The 20,216-nt window shown below is 39.0% G+C and overlaps 1 protein-coding gene across 1 annotated transcript in view; it reads right to left on the bottom strand.

Annotated features, from left to right (window-relative positions):
* The window catches only part of TMOD3 (tropomodulin 3), a 76,646-nt gene that overhangs the window by 35,751 nt on the left and 20,679 nt on the right, over positions 1–20,216 (bottom strand). The window contains exons 2-3 of the mRNA XM_059372834.1: positions 10,592–10,790; positions 5,014–5,170 (exon numbers count right to left, since the gene is read on the bottom strand). Of these exons, the coding sequence (XP_059228817.1) occupies positions 5,014–5,170; positions 10,592–10,717 (283 nt within the window). The 5' untranslated portion in view covers positions 10,718–10,790. The remainder of the gene's footprint in view (positions 1–5,013; positions 5,171–10,591; positions 10,791–20,216) is intronic.

The following is a 20,216-nucleotide window of genomic DNA, read 5'->3' as shown; positions in this document are numbered from 1 at the left end:
TTAATATTTTATTTTCAAATACAAGGGATTTATGTTGGAATTATGTTGTTTTGACTTTCTTACATACTTAGTTTCTCAACATTTCGAAAATAGTAGACTCCTAAGAAAGACCTTTTTCTTTAATACTTGCCCAGACTCTTGATACCATATGAGACCCACCAAGAGCTTATTTGACTTCGATGAACTTGACAGATGCATCCTGTGAATTCTACTATACATGATGCACTTAAAAACAATCTTTAATACATCTTTCGTCAGCTATGCCTTACCTTCTTTTTGCTAATAAACTACAGTATTAAAAGCAGAACATTTACTAGTGTTGGACAAAATGTTCCCCAAATGCACCTAAGACAAAATGCCTTGAACTTCACTTCATGAAGATTAATTCCCCCTTCACAGATGTTGACATACACTTTAAATTCTGTAAAATAGACAATCATAATCATTTCACAGATCACAAAATGCAATTACTTGTTTATCTATAAATCCAACTCTCAAGCGTCCTTCTTAGTCTGTCATGTCTTTTTAAAACATCTTGAGGTGGTCTAGAAAGACAAAATTTGGCGTGAGTATAGTTTTTGTTCATGGCCAAAAGAAAAAAATCCCAAAATGTCCAATTTTCAGTTTTACGGATTCCCTTCTGTCACACCAATCCTGTGTAATTTTAGCTCCACAAAGAAGGTGTGTCTTTTAGGTGAACAATAAGTATAATTAATCATTTAATTAATCTCGGAGTATGAAAAAGTAGTTAACTTTAATGACTGGATAATCATTTTAGTGGTTCCCAATTCTTGGCTTAAAAAAAAAAAAACCTGATGGGACTCTTGGGTGGCTCAGGGAGTTAAGCATCAGACTCTTGATCTCAGCTCAGGTTTTAATCTCAGAGTCATGAGTTCAAGCCCCACAATGGACTCCATGCTGGGTGTGGAGACTACTTAAAAAATAAAATACAAAAAACTGAGTAATAATTTTTTTGACAATGTTAACCATGTGACAATAATTTACAATGTGAGATCACTATATGATTTTGGTGCTGAGTGACTGATAAAACCTGATGCTGAGTGACTTTGCTAAAACATGCCCTGGCACCTGTCACTGGCACTCAACTCTGCAACATGTCATCCTAGTGTGACAAAAAAAAAACAAAAAAAAACAAAAAAAAAAACTGAGAGATGAATGGCACATCTTATAAGTTCTAACGAGTCCAAGTACACCAAAAAAGTGCATGCTTTTGTTTCTTAACAGGTTTACCAACTTTTTTACAAAGAACTAGGAGAACCTCTACCGCCTAGAATGCATCCTCGATCTGAAAGTCTATCTCCTGTGTAGTAAGTTAAGAAATTTGGGGCTCAATGAAGGTGTTCAGGGTAAAAAGTCATAGGAGAGTCACTGAAAAAACAAAACAAAACAAAAAAACAAGCTTTGGGATTTTCAGAGCTAAAGAGGGGATTCACATTTAGCTCAACTGGCAGGTATGCTAATAAGCTGTGGGTGAATTATTGTCAGAATCTTCCGGAATGTGATCAAGAGCTTGAGAATGAGACCCAAAGAAAGGAAGACATATTAGTGACAAAGGATAAGCAAAGCTAACTGACTGAAGGCTGGAGTTGAGGCTGGATTTGAGAACACGAGAGCTGGCTTTGAGGTGTAGTTCAAAGTAGAGCTCTACAACCAAAGTTTCCCAATTGCTGAAGACAAGTTTGTGCCTCTTGGGGTCTAAGGCACTGTAAGGCTTTTATGGCTTGACCCACCCCATCTAGGGTGGTGGCATTTGCTTCCATCAGTGGGACTGCTGATAGTAGGCAAAGCAGATACTCAGACTGTATGGTTCCTTTTACAGAAATTTTCAAAATAGGCAGAACTAATTTACTGTATTAGAAGCTCAGATGATGATTACCTCTCAGAAGGGAAAAGTGAGTAGAAGAAGCCAGGTAGTGACTACACGGCTATGTAGGTGCTCACTATATAATGCACTGAGCTATATCCTTCTGATTTGTGCATTTGCTTTTAAGAATGTTATGCTTCAAAATAAAGTTCATTATTTTTAAAAATGCCAGTCTTAGCCACTGATCATAGCTGCCCATAAACAGTATTTAACAAACATACACAGCTAGAAGAAACAATAAAAATACTGAATGTATTTTTTAAAAAAGATTTTATGTATTTATTTGAGACAGAGGATGAGTGAGCAAGCGTGAGTGGGGTAGGGAGAGAGGGACAAGCAGACTCCTTATGGCACACAGAGCCCAACACAGGACTTGATCCCAGGACCCTGAGGTCATGACACGAGCTGAAGTCAGACCCTAAAAGAATAAGCCACCCAGATGCCCCCCAAATACTCAATGTATTATAAAAAGAAAACACTAAGGGGCACCTGGGTGGCTCAGTTGGTTAGGTGTCTCTTAAGTTTGGCTCAGGGCATGATATAAGAGTCATGAGATTGAGCTCTGCTTCAGATTCTGAGCCATCAGCAAGTCTGCCTGAGATTCTCCCTCTCCCCTCACATGTATGAGTACGTGCATGCATGAGAACACATGCACTTTCTCTCTCTCTCAAAAATCCTAAAAAACAAACAAAAAAACCCAAAAAACCCACGGATTATGAATGCAAAATTACCTGCTTTTTAACCCAACTATTTGTTTATTTCATACCTATCCAAAATCTAATAAGATAAAAATTTAAAAAGTTAAAAAAGGAAACAAAAGTTATTACACTCCAGTTGAAGATAGTGTTCTTTGACTTGTCACTCATATTCCTCACCTCTATCATTTCTCCCCTCTGATATTTTTTTGTTTTCCACAACTCTTCTCTACCTTCTTTCCTACGTCCTCTAATCCTCCAAGATCTTTCCCTAGGCAACTGGAGATTATGAAACAAGAGCATAATGGAAAGCTTCCTGGGTCAGCTCAGGACAAACTCAGCTCTTTCACATCTCTTATTTTCTCTTCTTGTCCTCAAATTCCACATTTTTTCCTGACATCTGTTTTTCTCACATCCTTTCCTCTGCTTCTATCTCCATAACTATACCCCTTGAGTTTACTTGAAACACACATAATAGTTAAAGGTAATCAATATTTATTCTCATAAAACTATGTTTTCCTGTATAAACAGGACTGAAGCTATAAATACTGTGTTATTGTAGGTACGGCTGTTCAGATGAAAATATATCCAATAGTTGTTTCTGTAAAAAACACAAAGAACTGATGCTTTTACTCATCTCTGTGATTCTCCAAACTTCAAACTATGCATTAATTGGTTCTTAATCCTTTTTTCTGGCCCTAAATATCTGAGGGACAAAACACTCTCATCTTGAACAGTAATAACATGGTTAACTTTATGAGCTAATGTGGTTCGGCACAGTGCCCAGATAATTGGTCAAATATTATTCTGGGTGTTTCAGGGAAGGTGTATTGTAGATGAGACTGACATTTAAATCAGTGGACTTTGAGTAAAGTCATATGTGGTAGGCCTCATCCAATCAGCTGAAGACCTGAACAGAACAAAGACTGATCTCCTCTGAGAAGAAGGAATTGTGCTGGCAGACTACCTTTGGACTTGAACTGCAACTCTTCCCTAGGTCTCCACCCTGCTGGCCTATCCTACAGATTTCAGATTTAATAAGCCTCCATAATCACACAAGCCAATTCCTTACAATAAATCTCATCCTCTCCTCAACACAGGCTTCTGGTTCTGCTTCTATTTCTCTGGGGAATTCTAATACAAATAGCTAAGTAGTGTATTGAATTATAGATAAGGGGGAAGTGGGGTCTAGTGAAAGAGCAGAGGAAATGAGGATGACAGATAATTTTTTAAAAGGCTTAATGCAGACCTCATGAATTACCTACTCAAAAGTCACTTGCTAGCCTTTTGCTATTACAGAGACCAGAATGCTAAAATGAATTTTCCAGCCTCCCCTGCCACTAAAGGGTAGCCATGTAACGGACTAATTTTTGAGAAGGGCTTCCTTCCTAAGTTAACCGCTAAAGCCTAACCAGGAGAAAGCACTATGCTCTTGTCCTTTTTCTGGTCTGGACTACTAAGGATTCAGATGTAAAAACAGTCCCTGGAAGAGCTCATCTTCAGATCTTGCAACTGCTGCCATCATTCCCTAATGTTTCACACCTCAACAAGAGAGTGCAAGTACACTGTGGCTTCTTAAGCCAATCTGTATTGAAAGTGGAGAAACTTAACCTACTTCACATTGTGTTATAGGAGAACTTTAAGATATATATCTGTACTCGGTCTCCAGTTGGTTTGCCCAAGGTCCAACTCTGCAGTGGGAGGGAACTGGACTAGAAAACTTCCCTGAAAGTAACGGTTATGAAGCAATGACAGTTATAGCTATGAATTACTAAGGAAGTCTGTAGGATATTCTTTAAAAAGGGTCTTTGAAAATATGGCCTGGGGCGCCTGGGTGGCTCAGTGAGTTAAAGCCTCTGCCTTCAGCTCAGGTCTTGATCTCAGGGTCCTGGGATCCAGCCCTGCATCGGGTTCTCTGCTTAGCAGGGAGCCTAATTCCCTTCCTGTCTCTGCCTGCCTCTCGGCCTACTTGTGATCTCTACTGTCATATAAATTAATAAAATCTTAAAAAAAAAAAAAAAGAAAGAAAAAGAAAATATGACCTGAATTATTTGATGGCACGTCTCCTTAGAGAGAGGAGTTGGAACAGAGAAGTGTTTTGTCATCATTTGCATTCTGCAATACACTACTGAATTTAAAATTTTACCTCAGCACACTTTTAAATTTGTTACAGTAGAGAACTAGAGTGCTATATAAAATCACTGTATTATAAAACCTCACAAATAATTAAAAAGGAACTTACTGGCCAAGTTGATGAAAAATGCAAATAAAGTGCCAAATTACCTAACAAGTTTTTAAGTCAACAGTCAACAGTGTCCCATCTTTAAAGCTACTAATGATGCATCTCTACAAATATTACTTCTCCAGACTTACCTACCTATAAAAAGAAAAATCAAGTGCTACCATAAAATGACTTCAAAGTTCTGTGTTTACCTTTTTTTTCTCCAGTGTAGGGCACATAGTCTTCCCTGTCCTTATGCTCCAATGCTTCCTTTTCCAGGTATGAAAGGAGGTGTTCTCTATCAAATGGCCCTGTGGCGGACTTTGACGTCTGGTTCTTCTGCCGGAACCCTGCAGGCAGGAGGGCATTCTGCCAAAGAGAACGAATCAGCCATTATGACCACCAAGAATGCCAATACTATATGCTTCCACAGAGTACCCATTTAAGAAAGAATTACAGACTGGAATGTGATACAGATATTAAACACCTCGTTAGAGGATTTTAGGGTAGCAATGTAAAAGTGTCTCACACAAAGTTTTTCTTCATTAGGCAGAATTCAATCACGTTATTAAAATAAGCACATATACATTTTCTTCAGAAGTACTCTACTAGAAGGAAACACCCTTTATTTTTTAAATGTCCTAAATGGTAATTTTAAAAAAAAAGTTTTCTTAATGACTAATAACTGCTCAGCATATATGCATATATGGAAAATAATTCTATTACAGAAGAATTTTAAATGATATATACATCGTATTCCTTCATAGATTACTATTTCACAGTAAAGACTTTTTTGTATGAAACCATGTATGCTGTATAGTAAGCTATCAGGACATTAATGTTCACATGTTTGTGTCCAAACACAATGTGAAAGGTTCAACTTCTTCATGCATGTATGTACACATCAGTACTAGGATGTATTTGCAGTCACCGTCATTGCTACTCATGCACTAAGGCACAGCTCAGGAGTCATATCAAGAGCTACATCCCCGGGTTTCCCTGTGGGTACAGTCTTTTTGAGTGCATGGAGGGACTCAGAGTGGGGAAGGGGGGTAGATGATAGACTAAAGTTGTCTCTTACAAGAAAATTTTCTGAATTTTTACTAAGTCCAGGAATAAAAAGCAGTGTTTAGAAAACATGAGCTCCATTCTTTTGCTCAGTGAAAGGCAAAGTGGTAATATTGCTTTGTCTCACTATTCCTAGATATTCCTTTGCTTTGGAAATGGAAGGCAGCCTGAGAAGTCATACAAAAGGGCCATCTTCTTTTGTAACACATCCCAAAGTTGGCAATAATGCTGAATCTCATGGATGTTATACTTTTCATTATAAAGGGAGATCTTACATAGATAATAATAGGGAACGTACATTTTATAACTAGAAAATATAGCACTTCAATTATGGCCATTTGCTGAGATCCATAGTAATTGTCATAAAATCCACCTTTGTGTTCTCCTCTAATGGTGGGCATTACACCGAAAGTTCACCTATAAATATGAAACACAAAGAAGGTCTGTTCCTAACCCTACACTAAAAACGTTTTTGTAACACAAAATTGTATACGAGAACATAAATAAACAAACAAGATTTCTACCTACCAACTTCGAAAAAGAGAGCTACACTTGAAGAATCTACTCCCAATGAACCATCAAGTTCTACCCATTTTTACTTCCTAAAAAGCTTATTCATCTGTTTACCTTCCTCTATCTCCAACACCATTATTTTGATTCAAGCTATGATCAAGCTGGCATGGAATATTACCTTAGCTTCTTAAATGGTCTCCCCAGATCAGTTGTCTGATAGTCTTCATACCTCACTCTCACACTCCATGATGTTTCTCTAGCCTCACCTCACATATCCTCCCCATTCTAGCCACTCTAGCCCTTGTTCCTCCCCTGTGTTTGTGACATACTTCCTTCTACCAGAAGCCTTCTCTAGAATGCTCTGTCCACCATTTTTTGCTACTCATTTTTGAAAAAGATTTTTGTATTTATTCATTTGAGAGAGAGCAAGAACATCAGCAGGAGGGAGAGTCTGATGAGAGAGACAAGCACACTCCCCGCTGAGCAGGGTGCCTGACTTGGGGCTTGATCCCAGAACCAGGGGATCATGACATGAGTCAAAGGCAGACACTTAATTGAGCCACATAGGCGCCCCTTACTACTTGTTTTTAAGACTGCAGCCTCATTTCCCCAAAGGAAGTTTTTCCTGACCTACCATTATATGCTCTTATATTAATATGGCATGATTATTCAATTAATGCCTACCCCCTCCCATTCCTCCCAGCCTGCATCATGAGGGCAAAGACCCATTTGTTTTGCTTACTCTTATATTCCTAAGCCTAGCAGGTACCAGAATCTATTAGTTGCTCCCCCAAATATTTACTGAATAAAGATTTGAGAATACTTTTATTCATTTATTTATTTTAAGAATTGTTTTTTAGAAAGAAAGAGAGCACAAACGGGGGAGAGGGAGATAGAGAAGCAGACTACCCACTGAGCAAGGAGTCTGATGTGGGGCTCCATCCCAGGACCTCAAGATCATGACCTGAGCCAAGGGCAGATGCTCATGTGACTGAGCCACCCCGGCGCCCCTGAGAATACTTTTAAGGAAAAATGCTCATTAAGGCAAATTAATTAAAGTTACTCTCCATCCCAGTCAATAATGCATACTGCTCTTTCACTGTGGTAGTGAGGAAGTTGCACTATTCCCAGGTATGCTCAAGCCCACACAGAACATGGAAGTTTTAAGTGATATGTCAGCTGGAATCATGGTTCCTTAAATACAGTCTCTGAACACAAAATAAATGACAGGTAACTGGCTTTGTAGGCTATAAACCCAACAACCATGCTTTATTGGAAGTATACTTTAGTCAAGTTAATAGATCATAATCACTCAAGAAACAGGTAAAGATCTCATTTAAATGACTGCCACTAAAAAGTACAGGTTTCTCCCTCATAGAATTTTGTTGTAATTATATATTCCAAGCCTTGGAATATATAATTTTTTTTTTTTTTTTTTTTTTTTTTTGCCTAGGCTGGCTATCTGGCTATCTTTAGAGGATGGGTGTTTTGAGAAAATGGAGTAAGTTGGCAAGTAAATATACTGAATGCAGCATAAGGAAAATAAAGTGGCCCTCCAAAACATAACAAGGAACCATATACAACCTCTGTCCACTCTTTTCTTCCTTATCTTCTGAGACTTTGTAAGTTCCAGGGAGGTTTCCCTGCCTGGAGTAGCTGCTACTACCCTTGTTCTCTTTTCTTACCTCATCTTTCACTGGCACTCTTCCCCCGAATTTTACCCAACATGTGGCATGTTGTCAATAAACATCATTGTTCTTCTAGTTTCAACTAATAGTATCTGAGGTTGGGGGAGTTGCAACTGGGGTTGGGGAACTGGAAAAATACATCTAAAAGTTAGAACTCAAGCCTCCCCATATAAGAAGCAGGCCACGGTTTTGCAAACAAGAAAATATAAACCATGGGCTTTTTCACATGTATAGCACAGAGCACGCATTAACAGGCGCCTCACTGCAGCTGAACAGAAGGATCACTAGACTTTGCCAGGAGCAATGAGGCAATGAGAGATCTGGTCTCAGTTCTTCCTCTAACTGCAGAAACTGAGGCAAGTCACCCACCTTTTGTTTTCCATCTGTAAAACAGAGGGCAAGTGCTAACCCAGTGTTTCTCAACCAAGGTGCTCCCACAGGGGACAACTGCCAATGTCCAGAAACATTTTTGGTTGTCAGAAGTAAGGAGAGGAAGTATTAATCGTGTTTTTTTATTTTTTGGATTTCATGATTCTTTGCCTCTGGGGGCCTTGCTAATGTTAGAAAGATTATCCCTCCTTGGGCTAGGCTAGCTAATTCCTAGGGATAGCAAACAACTCTCCCTGCCCCTACCCAACAGTGTGCTTTCCATATGAAAACTATCCAATCCAGAGCCCAAACCCCAACCACATCCTTTCTCTCTCTCGCACAACAAGCCAATATCCCCTGCAGACACACCCTGAATCATCCAGAATCAGGTAACTAGACAACTGGAGACTACTCCTCTGGCCCAAAGCCCACTGAAATTACTCAAATTATCCAATACTAAACTTGCTCAAACTTGCCAACCATGTCCCACCCATTCCTTCCCTTGGAAACCATAAGAAATGTTCTGGACCACTTGCTGCTTCTGCTTCCTGACCAATCCAGGTGCTTTCCCGGGCAGCCCTGTGTGCTTCCTGCTCTTGGAAACTAAGAATTAAACTATTTCTCCATGTCTGTAATCTTACCCCAGCTAATTAAAACAAAGTCCCAGGCCCATTTTTAAGCAGGGGACTGTGCTATTGGCATGTAGTGAGTAGAGATCAGGACACAGGATAACTTAAACACACAGGATAACCGCCATAACAAAGAATAATTCAAGCCCCCAAATGTCAATAGTGTCAAGGTTAAGAAACACTGGGCTAGGTGAGCACTTAATGCTCCTGCCAGTTGTACAATCACTCGATTCCAACAGGTCTAACAGTGTGAACTTCCTGTAGAAGATATTGCTGTGACATGATCAAAACAGTACTGTTATCCTGAGTTATCCCCTAGACTCAGGAGTACCACAAACTTTTCCTTGTGATAACAATTATGGTTAAGAGTTTTTTTTGTTTTGTTTTTTTCCACAGAACGCAGTATTTATTACACTCGGGAGAGGATAGTTCACCGGTTAAGAGTTTTGATCTGCATAGGTACGTTATTAAAGTGCTCAAGTAATGCTGAGAAAAAGAGTTAATTCTCAATAAAAATTCAAACACATGCCAGCAGGAAATGTGTTGTAATAACAAGAACAATTTTATAAAACAACCTCTGCCTTGTTCTTAAAAGGCACTAAAAATCAATGTCTCAACATAAAGAAACATGTAGTAAAAAGAAGCCTAGCAAATAACCCTTACCTTCAAGTTAAGCAGCCATAACCTTTGGCCTCTGCCTTCAATGACTACCCCCCGCCCCACATACCTACCAGGGAATAACAGTTCAGAAGTCAAGGAGCTCTACCTTAGCCCCGTGTAACTTATAAGACGAATAACATCCACTCCGCAAATTAAAACATTTATACATATATTCAGATCTGCTCCACATAGTCTGCAATATTGCTGTGTACTTAGATCTAGTCTACTAAGGGCTAGAAACTTACTCACTTTGGTCAGCATGTTTCAGAAAGGTACAGTTAGATTTAAGGTCACAAAGAACCTTGGAGAGACACTACACAGGGTCATCATAGTATAGAAGCTCTGAAGAGGCACAGAGGTTGGCAGACATCAAAGAGCTAATCATCTGCTTCAAAAATGTTCCTCCCTGCCCAGAGAGAAAAATTTTTTTTCTTTTTTTTTTAAAAGACATTATTTGAGAGGGAGAAAGAGAGCAAGCGAGAGCACAAGAGCAGGAGGAGAGAGAAGATTCCCCACTGAGCAGGGAGCTGATGTGGGGCTTGATCTGAGGACCCAGGGGTCATGACCTGAGGAGAAGGCAGACTCTTAACCAACAGAACCACCTAGGCACCAGAGAAAAAATTTCTTACTGGACCGACTTCATAAACTTGAGAATAAGGTTGCTGGTGAAAGTAGTTCAGAACAGGCAGGTCAGTGGAGCTGAGGGGGCAGAAGTGGGGGAACTGAGAAGAGGGAAAAAGTTCATCTGGATAAAGAGAGAATGGTGGGGGCGGAGAGTGCCAGAGAAAAGTCATGAGAAAGATAACTGCTCAAAGGAAGTTATTTAGTTTCAAAGGGTCTGAAGTTATCTCATTACCACCTACCTCAGGGTCAAGGTCATCCAGAACAGTCTCCAGTTGTTTCAGTTCTGTTTCTGATAGATTCCCAAGGAGCTCATCTTCATCTAGATCCTTGTACTTTTCTAAGTCCTTCCGGAATGGTAGTGCCATGATTTGCAGTATAGGAAATCACTAAATTTTGCTATGCAGTATAGTCAGGAGTGATTTCCACTTTTCCTTAAAACTATAGAGAGAAAGAACATACACATTTCAAATATTAAGTCATCTCCACTACTTTGATCTATTTTTAGGTTGAATGAAATGTAATTTCCAGCTGTTGTATATTCTTTGGCCATCTATTACACACTACCCTTGTCTATGGATCATTCAATATCCTTACCTTTTATATTTTGTTGCTGAAAAACAAAATCAACTGGGAAAAATAGGAGGAGGAGGGAATATAAAAATTCAAACCTATAAAACATCCATTTGGTAGAATTTAGAATTTCTCTTAAGTTTTAGGAGGAAAGAACTCATGTGTGCCAAAATGAAATTTTTCCCATCAGTGACTTTCAAATTATTGCTACCAGAGTACTCTGCTTAAGCACATTATGTTTAAGACACATTTGTTTTACTGTAAATTGTACAGAACACTATCTTCTGACTCAATATTAATAAGGGGGGATATTAACACACTCCCCCAGTAAGGAGTGGCCAGTTGCCACTAGAAAACAAAAACAAAAACAAAAACAAAAAAGAAACAAAATAAAAAACGGGTTTTGTTCTAAAATTTTTTTTTGGAAAGGTGCTTTTAACGGAAAAAATGCAGCTTTTTAAAAATGTTTCTATAAAAAACTCCAAACCATGCTGGGGTATGTCACCCACTGACTGGCAAGGGTGGTCATGAGGGTCTCATTATAGGAAAGGAGCTTTGCATTTCTTCACCATGTGAATCTTTCCTAAATGAGGTAAAGCTCAACAAGCAGCCTTTTTCCACGTACAGCAGAATTGTTCCTATGAAAGATAGTTTCAATAAATCCCACAAAATGTGCAAAGTAAAAATAAAGTATTTCAGTAAGTTCTAGCTGTAAATGTGGATCATTTGTTTCATAAAATGTTCCTATGTGGGGGGCACCTGGGTGGCTCAGTGGGTTAAAGCCTCTGCCTTTGGCTCAGGTCATGATCCCAGGGTCCTGGGATCGAGCCCCGCATCGGGTTCTCTGCTCGGCAGGGAGCCTGCTTCCTCCTCTCTCTCTGCCTGTCTCTCTGCCTACTTGTGAGCTCTCTCTCTGTCAAATAAATAAATAAAATCTTTAAAAAAAAAAAAAAAAAGGTCCTATGTGAACAAGGAATAATCCTTAGACTGTAATTTGGCTCAATTTTTCTTGGCTATAAAATACCCAGTACTTCGAAGTCTGGATGTATTTCTTTTACTACTCCTTTCTCCCAAGTTTTCCCAACCTAATATCTAAACAAATATATTTTCCTCCTCAAACCAGTAACAGTTTATGGATCCTTTTACATGTTTTCATCCCCTAAGAAGAAAGGAAGGTTCACCGTAGGGGTCAGCTCCTGACCTGACTAGCAGCCACCTGGGTCCAATAACAAGCAAATTAACAGAACTGTACTGATGCAGATGTTAAACTGCAGGCATTTTGTGTAACTGCCCGAGACAGGTCTGGCTTCCACCTGTTCTACTAGGCATCTCATTTGGTTTAGCAATTATGCTGGACTTTTTTGTTTTTGTTTTTGTTTTTAATCAAATTATTTTCATTGTTGTTATTACTAAGTTTGGTAAATGTCCACTTGATACTTCCAACTTAAGATACTAAGCTTATGAGGTATCTTCAGGGTATATCTTTCTCAATTAAAAATAATACACTCTGTTGGGGCACCTGGGTGGCACTGTGGGTTAAAGCCTCTGCCTTCAGCTCGGGTCATGGTCCCAGGGTCCTGGGATCGACGAGCCCTGCATTGGGCTCCCTGCTCAGCGGGGAGCCTGCTTCCTCCTCTCTCTCTCTCTGCCTGCCTCTCTGCCTACTTGTAATCTGTCTGTCAAACAAATAAATAAAATTAAAAAAAAAAAACACTCTGGGCATCTGAGTGGCTCAGTCATTAAGCATCTGCCTTTGATCATGATCCCAAGGTCCTGGGATGGAGCCCCACGTCGGACTCCCTGCTCTGAGGGAAGCCTACTTCTCTCTCTCCCACTCCCACTGCTTATGTTCTCTCTCCCTCTCTCTCATGGTCTCTCTCTGTCAAACAAATAAATAAAATCTTTAAAAAAAAAAAATACACTCTGCAGAGAAGATTTAATAGAAGGTATAAGTACTTTCAAATATATTAACTATCAAATGCAGTTTCAAAGAAACTGGCAGGCAATTTGGGGGGTAAAAAGAAAAATTAGGGGGACGCCTGGGTGGCTCAGTCGGTTAAGCCACTGCCCTTGGCTAAGGTTGTGATCCCAGGGTACTGGGATTGAGTCCCACATAGGCTCCTTGCTCAGCAGGGATCCTGCTTCTCTCTCTGCCTCTGCCTGCCACTCTGCCTGCTTGTGTGTGCGCTCTCTCGTTCTCTCTCTCTCTCTCTCTCTCTCTGACAAATAAATAAATAAATAAAATCTTAAAAAAAAAAAAAAGAAAGAAAAATTAGGAACATTTGGAAAAAATAGTCCCTTCATAAAAATACCAATGACATGGTATTTGAGACAGATAAGGGTAAGAAATTGATAAAGCATATGAGCATATACCAAGAGTAATTATTTAGCATATACTGTTTTTTAATGCTTAGACAATCATTATAAAAAAGTTTTTTACTGTGATTCAACAGAATTTATTTTTGAGGTTTACAATATATAATAAAGCCAATCTCTTAGTCAATAAATATTTAAAAAAAAAAAACTAATTATTTTGTGTATCTGCTCCCTTTACTTTCAAAAGTGTTCCAGTATAGGCCATAAATTCAATAGTCATCCTACTACTACGGCACTATAATGGACAAGATAATGTTAGAGGCGAAGGCAATGTTGTGTCACCCAGGTTCTATAGGTTTGGAACACAATAGTCCTTGCAATGACTGAAGAGCTTACTCTAACACATTGCTCTTTATCTCAGAGTAAACTCTGTCCCACAAAGCATGTTTATAATATCGCTGAAAGAATAATAAAATCAAAATTAAAAAAGAATAATAAAATAAATACCCACAAACACAGTGTCCAGCTTCAGAAAGAGAACATTAGAAGGACTCACATGTTCCCCTTTCCAGCTGCATCTCCTTCCCCCAACGAAGCAGCTACTGGACTGCATTTGGAATTAACCATTCTCTTGCTTTCCCCTATAGCTTTACATTACATGTACACATCCTTAACAGGTTTAGGTCTGTTCTTTTTTTTTGTACTTTATACAAATGACTCCTACAGCATATATCTTTTAGCGACTTGCTCAACTTTTTTTGAGTCCATGCTTAGAGCTGTACTTCTTACATTTTCATTTTTGTATAGTATTTCATTGTATAACTGAACACTTGACTGAACTTGCTCTTTCCCCTGTTTTTCTGCTATAAACAATCTTGTTACCTATTTCCTGGTATACATGTGCAAGAGTTTCTCCAAGTTACTGAAACCTAGGAATGGGAATTGCTGGGGAAAGCATATAGTAATACTCAACTTCACTGGGTAATGTTAAACTATTTTCAAACTGGTTCTATCAATTCACATTCCTAGAAGATTCAGCGCATGATTCACATTGCTCATCCTTGCTAACAGGTTAGCTGTTAGCTAATTGTTGGTCCTAATGGTTCCTTATCTATGTTGCCATTATCCTTGTATATATCTCCATTTTAACCACAGATTGTACCTAAGTATCTTCAAGACTTAAGGGTTTAACTGATATTTATCAATGTACAATGGTAAGAGATTATTTCCCAAAGAAGCAGATAGAATAATTTACTACTGAATGGTGGCTAACATAACTAAAGAAGCCAGTAAGAATGCAGGTGTAAAGAAAATGCGGGTCATCAAGCAAGATCTGGCCACGTTCAGTGAGCACAAGGGAGTCATGACATCCTGACCAACAGATGTGACTGGCTTGCTCTCATTCCAATTACAGTGCTGGTATGGAGAAGCAGCATCAGGCAACCAAAGCCTGATATCATTTGACATTTACATCACTCAATTACTTTCCTTTATTCTTCTACATGTTCACCAAGTAATCTTCTTATTAAAACTTGGGCTATTCACATAGCTTTCCTCACTGTAAATTACTAAATGGTATTTTGGCTTATGTACCAATCTCTTATGAGTGTGGTTAGTATGGGTCACTTTTTAGGAGATTAGGCACTTATTGGTGGATTGAGATCAGGTCTCTATAAAAGTAAAGCTGAGGACCACCATGTGAAATCCTAAGCATAGACTGGCTGACCAGCAACTCCTAAAGATATCTATCTCCTATCAAACCTACAATAACACTGCATTAGAAGTCATCATTCATCTGTCTTCCCTGCTAGACACTGTAAGCCCCCGAAGAGCAGACATTCCCGTCTATGTCTCATTCTTCTGAGTTGCCATCACCAGGGACAGCACCTGATGCCAGATAATTAAACCAAATTTGACTGAATTGGATCATATATCACCTCCCTTTGCCCTTTTTAGTAGTTCCCTCTTCCTCCCCCAGATATCTAGAGTCCCTCCGGCTCCCTAACTCTACTCTCTTTACCATAATTCAAAAAGCACTGACAGGGGCACCTGGGTGGCTCAGTGGGTTAAGCCGCTGCCTTCGGCTCAGGTCATGATCTCAGGGTCCTGGGATCGAGTCCCACATCGGGCTCTATGCTCAGCAGGGAGCCTGCTTCCTCCTCTCTCTCTCTCTCTCTGCCTGCCTCTCTGCCTACTTGTGATCTCTCTCTGTCGGATAAATGAATAAAATCTTTAAAAAAAAAAAAAAAAAAGCACTGACAATTCGTTTTTGATACTTCTGTCAATCCTGTGCAGCCTCTGCATTACTCACTTTCTCTTCCCTCAGTGTCAGCCCATTTTGGCTTGATATTCAGAGTTCTCCACTATCTAATCTTCCCCAGTTAAAACAAACATATCTAGCTTTCAGAGCTCTGTAATTAAATATAAACCCTGATGAAAATTTTATTTTCTTTTGGGTAAAGAAATGAGTTTCGTCCTCAGGAGGCACCAAGCCTCACTGTTCAGATTTACTAGGCTCAAGACTGTGTGTCTGTTCCTCACTGGCTTCTCCTAGGATCCCTGGGTACTGAACCAAGGTGCCCTACCACATCAGAAAGTTTTCTCTCAAGAGCCCAGATGAATATTTGTTTTCCAGTATATGTGCTGTTCACTCAACAAATAATTTTGAGCATCCTCTGTATCAGGAATTGACTTGTTCCAGACAATGGACAAGCACAGTATACAAGACAGACAAGTTCCTTGCTCCATTTTGAAGGTGGCATACAGACAAAAAATGACAAAGGAAAGAGATAATACCAGAAAACAACGAATACTGTAAGGAAAAGCCCCCAGACAATTTGCTACAGGGGAGAGGAGGATCAGGAAGGTTACTGCAAGTAGTTCAGAAAGCTGTTCTGAAAGGTGACTTTTGAGCCGGGAACAAAAAGTCCCTAGCCACTCTCCCAGTCTAGGACTCTGCTATCTAGGTGAGAAACAATATTTGTAGGGTTGTAGCTGCAGAGATGGAGAGAAGTGAATAAAAGTGTGACACATTTTGGAAGCAAACTAAAAGGACTTGTGCACAGATTGGTTGTAAGGGGTAAGGACAAGAGATGCACTAAGGGATGTTAATTTCAGTTAATAGTTAGTATTATTTTTTTGTTCTATACCTATTTTTTCCGAGAGTTTAATATGGCCCTGCAACACCTCTATTTCTCAGTCTGGTTAAAAAAAAAATTTCTTGGTTAACATTTTCATAATGGCTTTGAGATCCACGCTGTGAACTGTTCACAATTTTTGAACGAATTTTTGAACAAACAATTTTTGGACAAATTTTTGAATAATAACCAATGAACTAAAAAAACAAACCAACTGTAAATTACTAAATAAAACAATGGCTCGCTATGGCCTTTAAATATATTTTTATGCTAAACTAAGGCACATGTCTTTGTTAATATCATTTCTGGTATAATCTTTTGCAAAGAGCTAAAACTAAAAAGTGAAACAAGCATATAATTTGTCATGATTTTTTTAAAAACGTTACACAATTACTCTTTCTAATTTATTTTCTTTCCAATATTTTGCATTAGGATCACATAGGTGGCAGGGGTCCTGGGATCAAGCCCTATATCAGGCTCACTGCTCAGCAGGGAGTTTGCTTCTCCCTCTTCCTCTGCCCCTCCCCTCCCTCTACTTGTATTCTCTCTAAGCCCTGGTCAACTACTGATCTGCCTCTATTTCTAAAAATTGGTTTCAAAAGTGTTACATACATAGAATCATATAATATGCAACTTTAGAAACTGATATCATTAAACATAAATCTCTAGAGATTCATCCAAGTAGCTGTATCAATAGTTCATTCTTTTGTTTTTTAAAGAGACTTTTTTTTTTTTAAGATTTTATTCATTTATTTGACAGACAGAGATCACAAATAAGCAGAGAGGCAGGCAGAGAGAGAGGGGGAAGCAGGATCCCTACTGAGCAGAGAGCCCAATGTGGGAATCGATCCCAGGACCCTGGGATCATGACCTGAGCCAAAGGCAGAAGTTTAACTCACTGAGCCACCCAGGTGCCCCATTCTTTTTTTTTTTTTAAGATTTTATTTATTTCTTTGCCAGAGAGAGAGCGCGTGTGCACAAGCAGGGGAGCAGCAGGTAGGGGGAGAAGCAGACTCCCTGCTGAGCAAGAGCCTGATGTGGGACTCGATCCCAGGACCCCAGAACCTGAGCCCAAGGCAGATGCTTAACCAACTGAGCCACCCAGGAGTCCCAGTTCATTCCCTTTTGTTGTATTCCATGGTATGTATGTACTACAGTTTAACCATTTAGATACTGAAAGCCATCAGGTATGATTCCAGTTCTTGACTATTACAAATAAAGTGTCAGTGAACATTTGTGTACAGATTTTTATGTGATAATTAGTCAAATCATGTTAATTCTATTGCTCACAATCTTATAATGGCACAAAATAAAATAAAAAATGAGAATAAAAGCCAAATGGTCTAGAAGGCCCTACATGATCTCCCTGCAAGCCCCAACTCATTTTCAACCATTTCAAACTGGGCAAATACTGCCTCAGGGCCTTTGCACTTAATGTTCCTTCTGTCTAGCACACTCTTCCCTAACACAGCTAAATAACCTGCTCCCTCACTTCCAGAAGGTCTCCACTTAAGTGTCAACTGATTAGAGAAGTCTTCTCTGTTTATTATATACAAAAGATGAACCCCACAGCTCCTCCCACACCGGTGCATCAGGCAACCTCTTCTTACCCTGTATTTCCCTCTATGTTATTACTTGACATTACATATTTATTGATTCACTGTCTGTGTTCTGTCACTAAAATCTAAATTATATTCAAGCAAAGCCTTTGTTTTGTTCACTCCTGTATCCTCAATAGAGTACAGACTGTGGCACATGCTAAGTAATAAAAAATGGCCAATATAATTAATTTCAATGCTAACAGTGAACTTACAGAAGTCATAGAAGTTAATCTGGAGTTGGGGTACCTGGGTGGCTTAGTCAGATTCCTGGGATTAAGCCCCACATCAGGCTGCCTGCTCAGGGGAAGCCTGCTTCTCCTTCTCCCTGGGCTGCTCTCCCTGCTTGTGCTCTCTCACTCATGCTCTCAAATAAATAAAATCTTAAAAAAAAAAAAAAAAGGAAAAAGAAAAAGTTAAACTGGAGTTACACTAACCTCTTAACTTTATATGAAAGTAACTTTGTTTTAGGATGGTTCTTCCTGGATCAGATCTTCCTAAATTAGGAAGCTATTTAAGAAATAAAAAAATCGGGACGCCTGGGTGGCTCAGTTGGTTGAGCAGCTGCCTTCGGCTCAGGTCATGATCCCAGTGTCCTGGGATCGAGTCCCACATCGGGCTCCTTGCTCCGCAGGGAGCCTGCTTCTCCCTCTGACTCTGCCTTCCACTCTGTCTGCCTGTGCTCGCTCTCACTCTCTCTCTCTTACAAATAAATAAATAAAAATTTAAAAAAAAAAAAAAAAAAAAAAAAAAAAAAAAAAAAAAAAAGAAATAAAAAAATCAAGGGGCGTCTGGGTGGCTCAATCAGTTGAGTGTCTGCCTTCGGTGCAGGTCATGATCCTGGAGTCCCAGGATAGAGCCCTATGTCAGGCTTCCTGCTCAATAGGGAGTCTGCTTCTCCCTCTCTCTCTGCCCCTCCCCCCACTTGTGCTCACTTGCTCTCAAATAAAATCTTATTTAAAAAAAAATTAAAAGAAAAAAAATGTTTATTTCTTTTTTACATCAAAAATAGAAAACTTAAACCCTCGATTAATATGGCTCACTCCATATTCTTAAGTTTTTCATGTTAAATTTCTAGGCCTAAGTTCTTCAAAATTTGCCTTTTATTTTAAAAGTTGTATTTATTTAAGTAATCTCTACACTCAACATGGTGTTCACACTCATGACCCCAAGATCGAGTCCCATACTCCCCCAACTGCGCCAGCCAGATCCTCCCCAATTTGCCTTTTTTAAACTTACACACACACACACACACACACACACACACACACACCCGGCACGGCTAAACTAAAAAATGATGAAACTGCCAAGTGCTGACAAAAAGACATGAAACAACTGAAACTCTCATAAGTTGCTAGTGGAACGCAAATGGATTCAACCACTTTGGAGAACAATCTGGCAGTGTCTCAGAACTAAACACACTCATAACATAATAACACAGGAATTTCTTATGTCCAAGGGAAACTACTGTTTGTTAATAAAATAAGATAAACAAAAATCTTATGCAGCTTTATTCATAATATCCCCCAAACTAGAAATGATGCAAATGCCCATTACCAGGAGAATACACAAATGGATTGTGGTACAGTCTTAAATAGAACACTCACAGTAATAAAGTTCTGGACATGTAAAAACATGAGTGAACTTAACATGTATTATGTTGAAAGAAATATAAAAAGCTAGACATGAAATACATACTGCATGTTTTTATTATAAATGAAATTCAAGAAGAGGCAAAAATAATCCATGGGGATGGAAATCAGAATAGCTATTGGGGGGTTACTGATTAGGTATGGACATTAGAGAACATTTTGAGGTGATGAAAATAGTTATATCTTAAACTGAGTGACAGTTATACAAGTATATACACATGCATTAAATTTATTAAGCTGATCACTTAAAATTTTCTTCCTTTACTCTAAGTTACATATCAAAAAATCAAATAATATACTTGCTTTGTGCAAGTAATGACATGTACTTGATGTTGAGGATTCAAGTTCCCACAAACAGAAAAGGCTGATTTTTCTGTAGCCATGGTAACAAACAGTCATCAAAAACCCCAAAAACCAAAACCAAGGATTTGCCTTTGCAAGCCAATCAATCACTGGCAGCTTCTCACTTCTGAAGGTCAGCCAATCAGGAAGAGCCTTACTCCATTAAGCACTCTTCAGTGGCAACCAATGAGCAGACTCACCCAAATAACCATGCTTCTCTGTATGATGTCATTTTGCCCTTGGAAAATT

Source organism: Mustela nigripes, chromosome 13, assembly GCF_022355385.1.
Source record: "Mustela nigripes isolate SB6536 chromosome 13, MUSNIG.SB6536, whole genome shotgun sequence".
Classification (NCBI taxonomy): domain Eukaryota; kingdom Metazoa; phylum Chordata; class Mammalia; order Carnivora; family Mustelidae; genus Mustela; species Mustela nigripes.
Note: the sequence above shows the minus strand (reverse complement) of the source record. Positions and strands in the feature narration are given on the sequence as shown.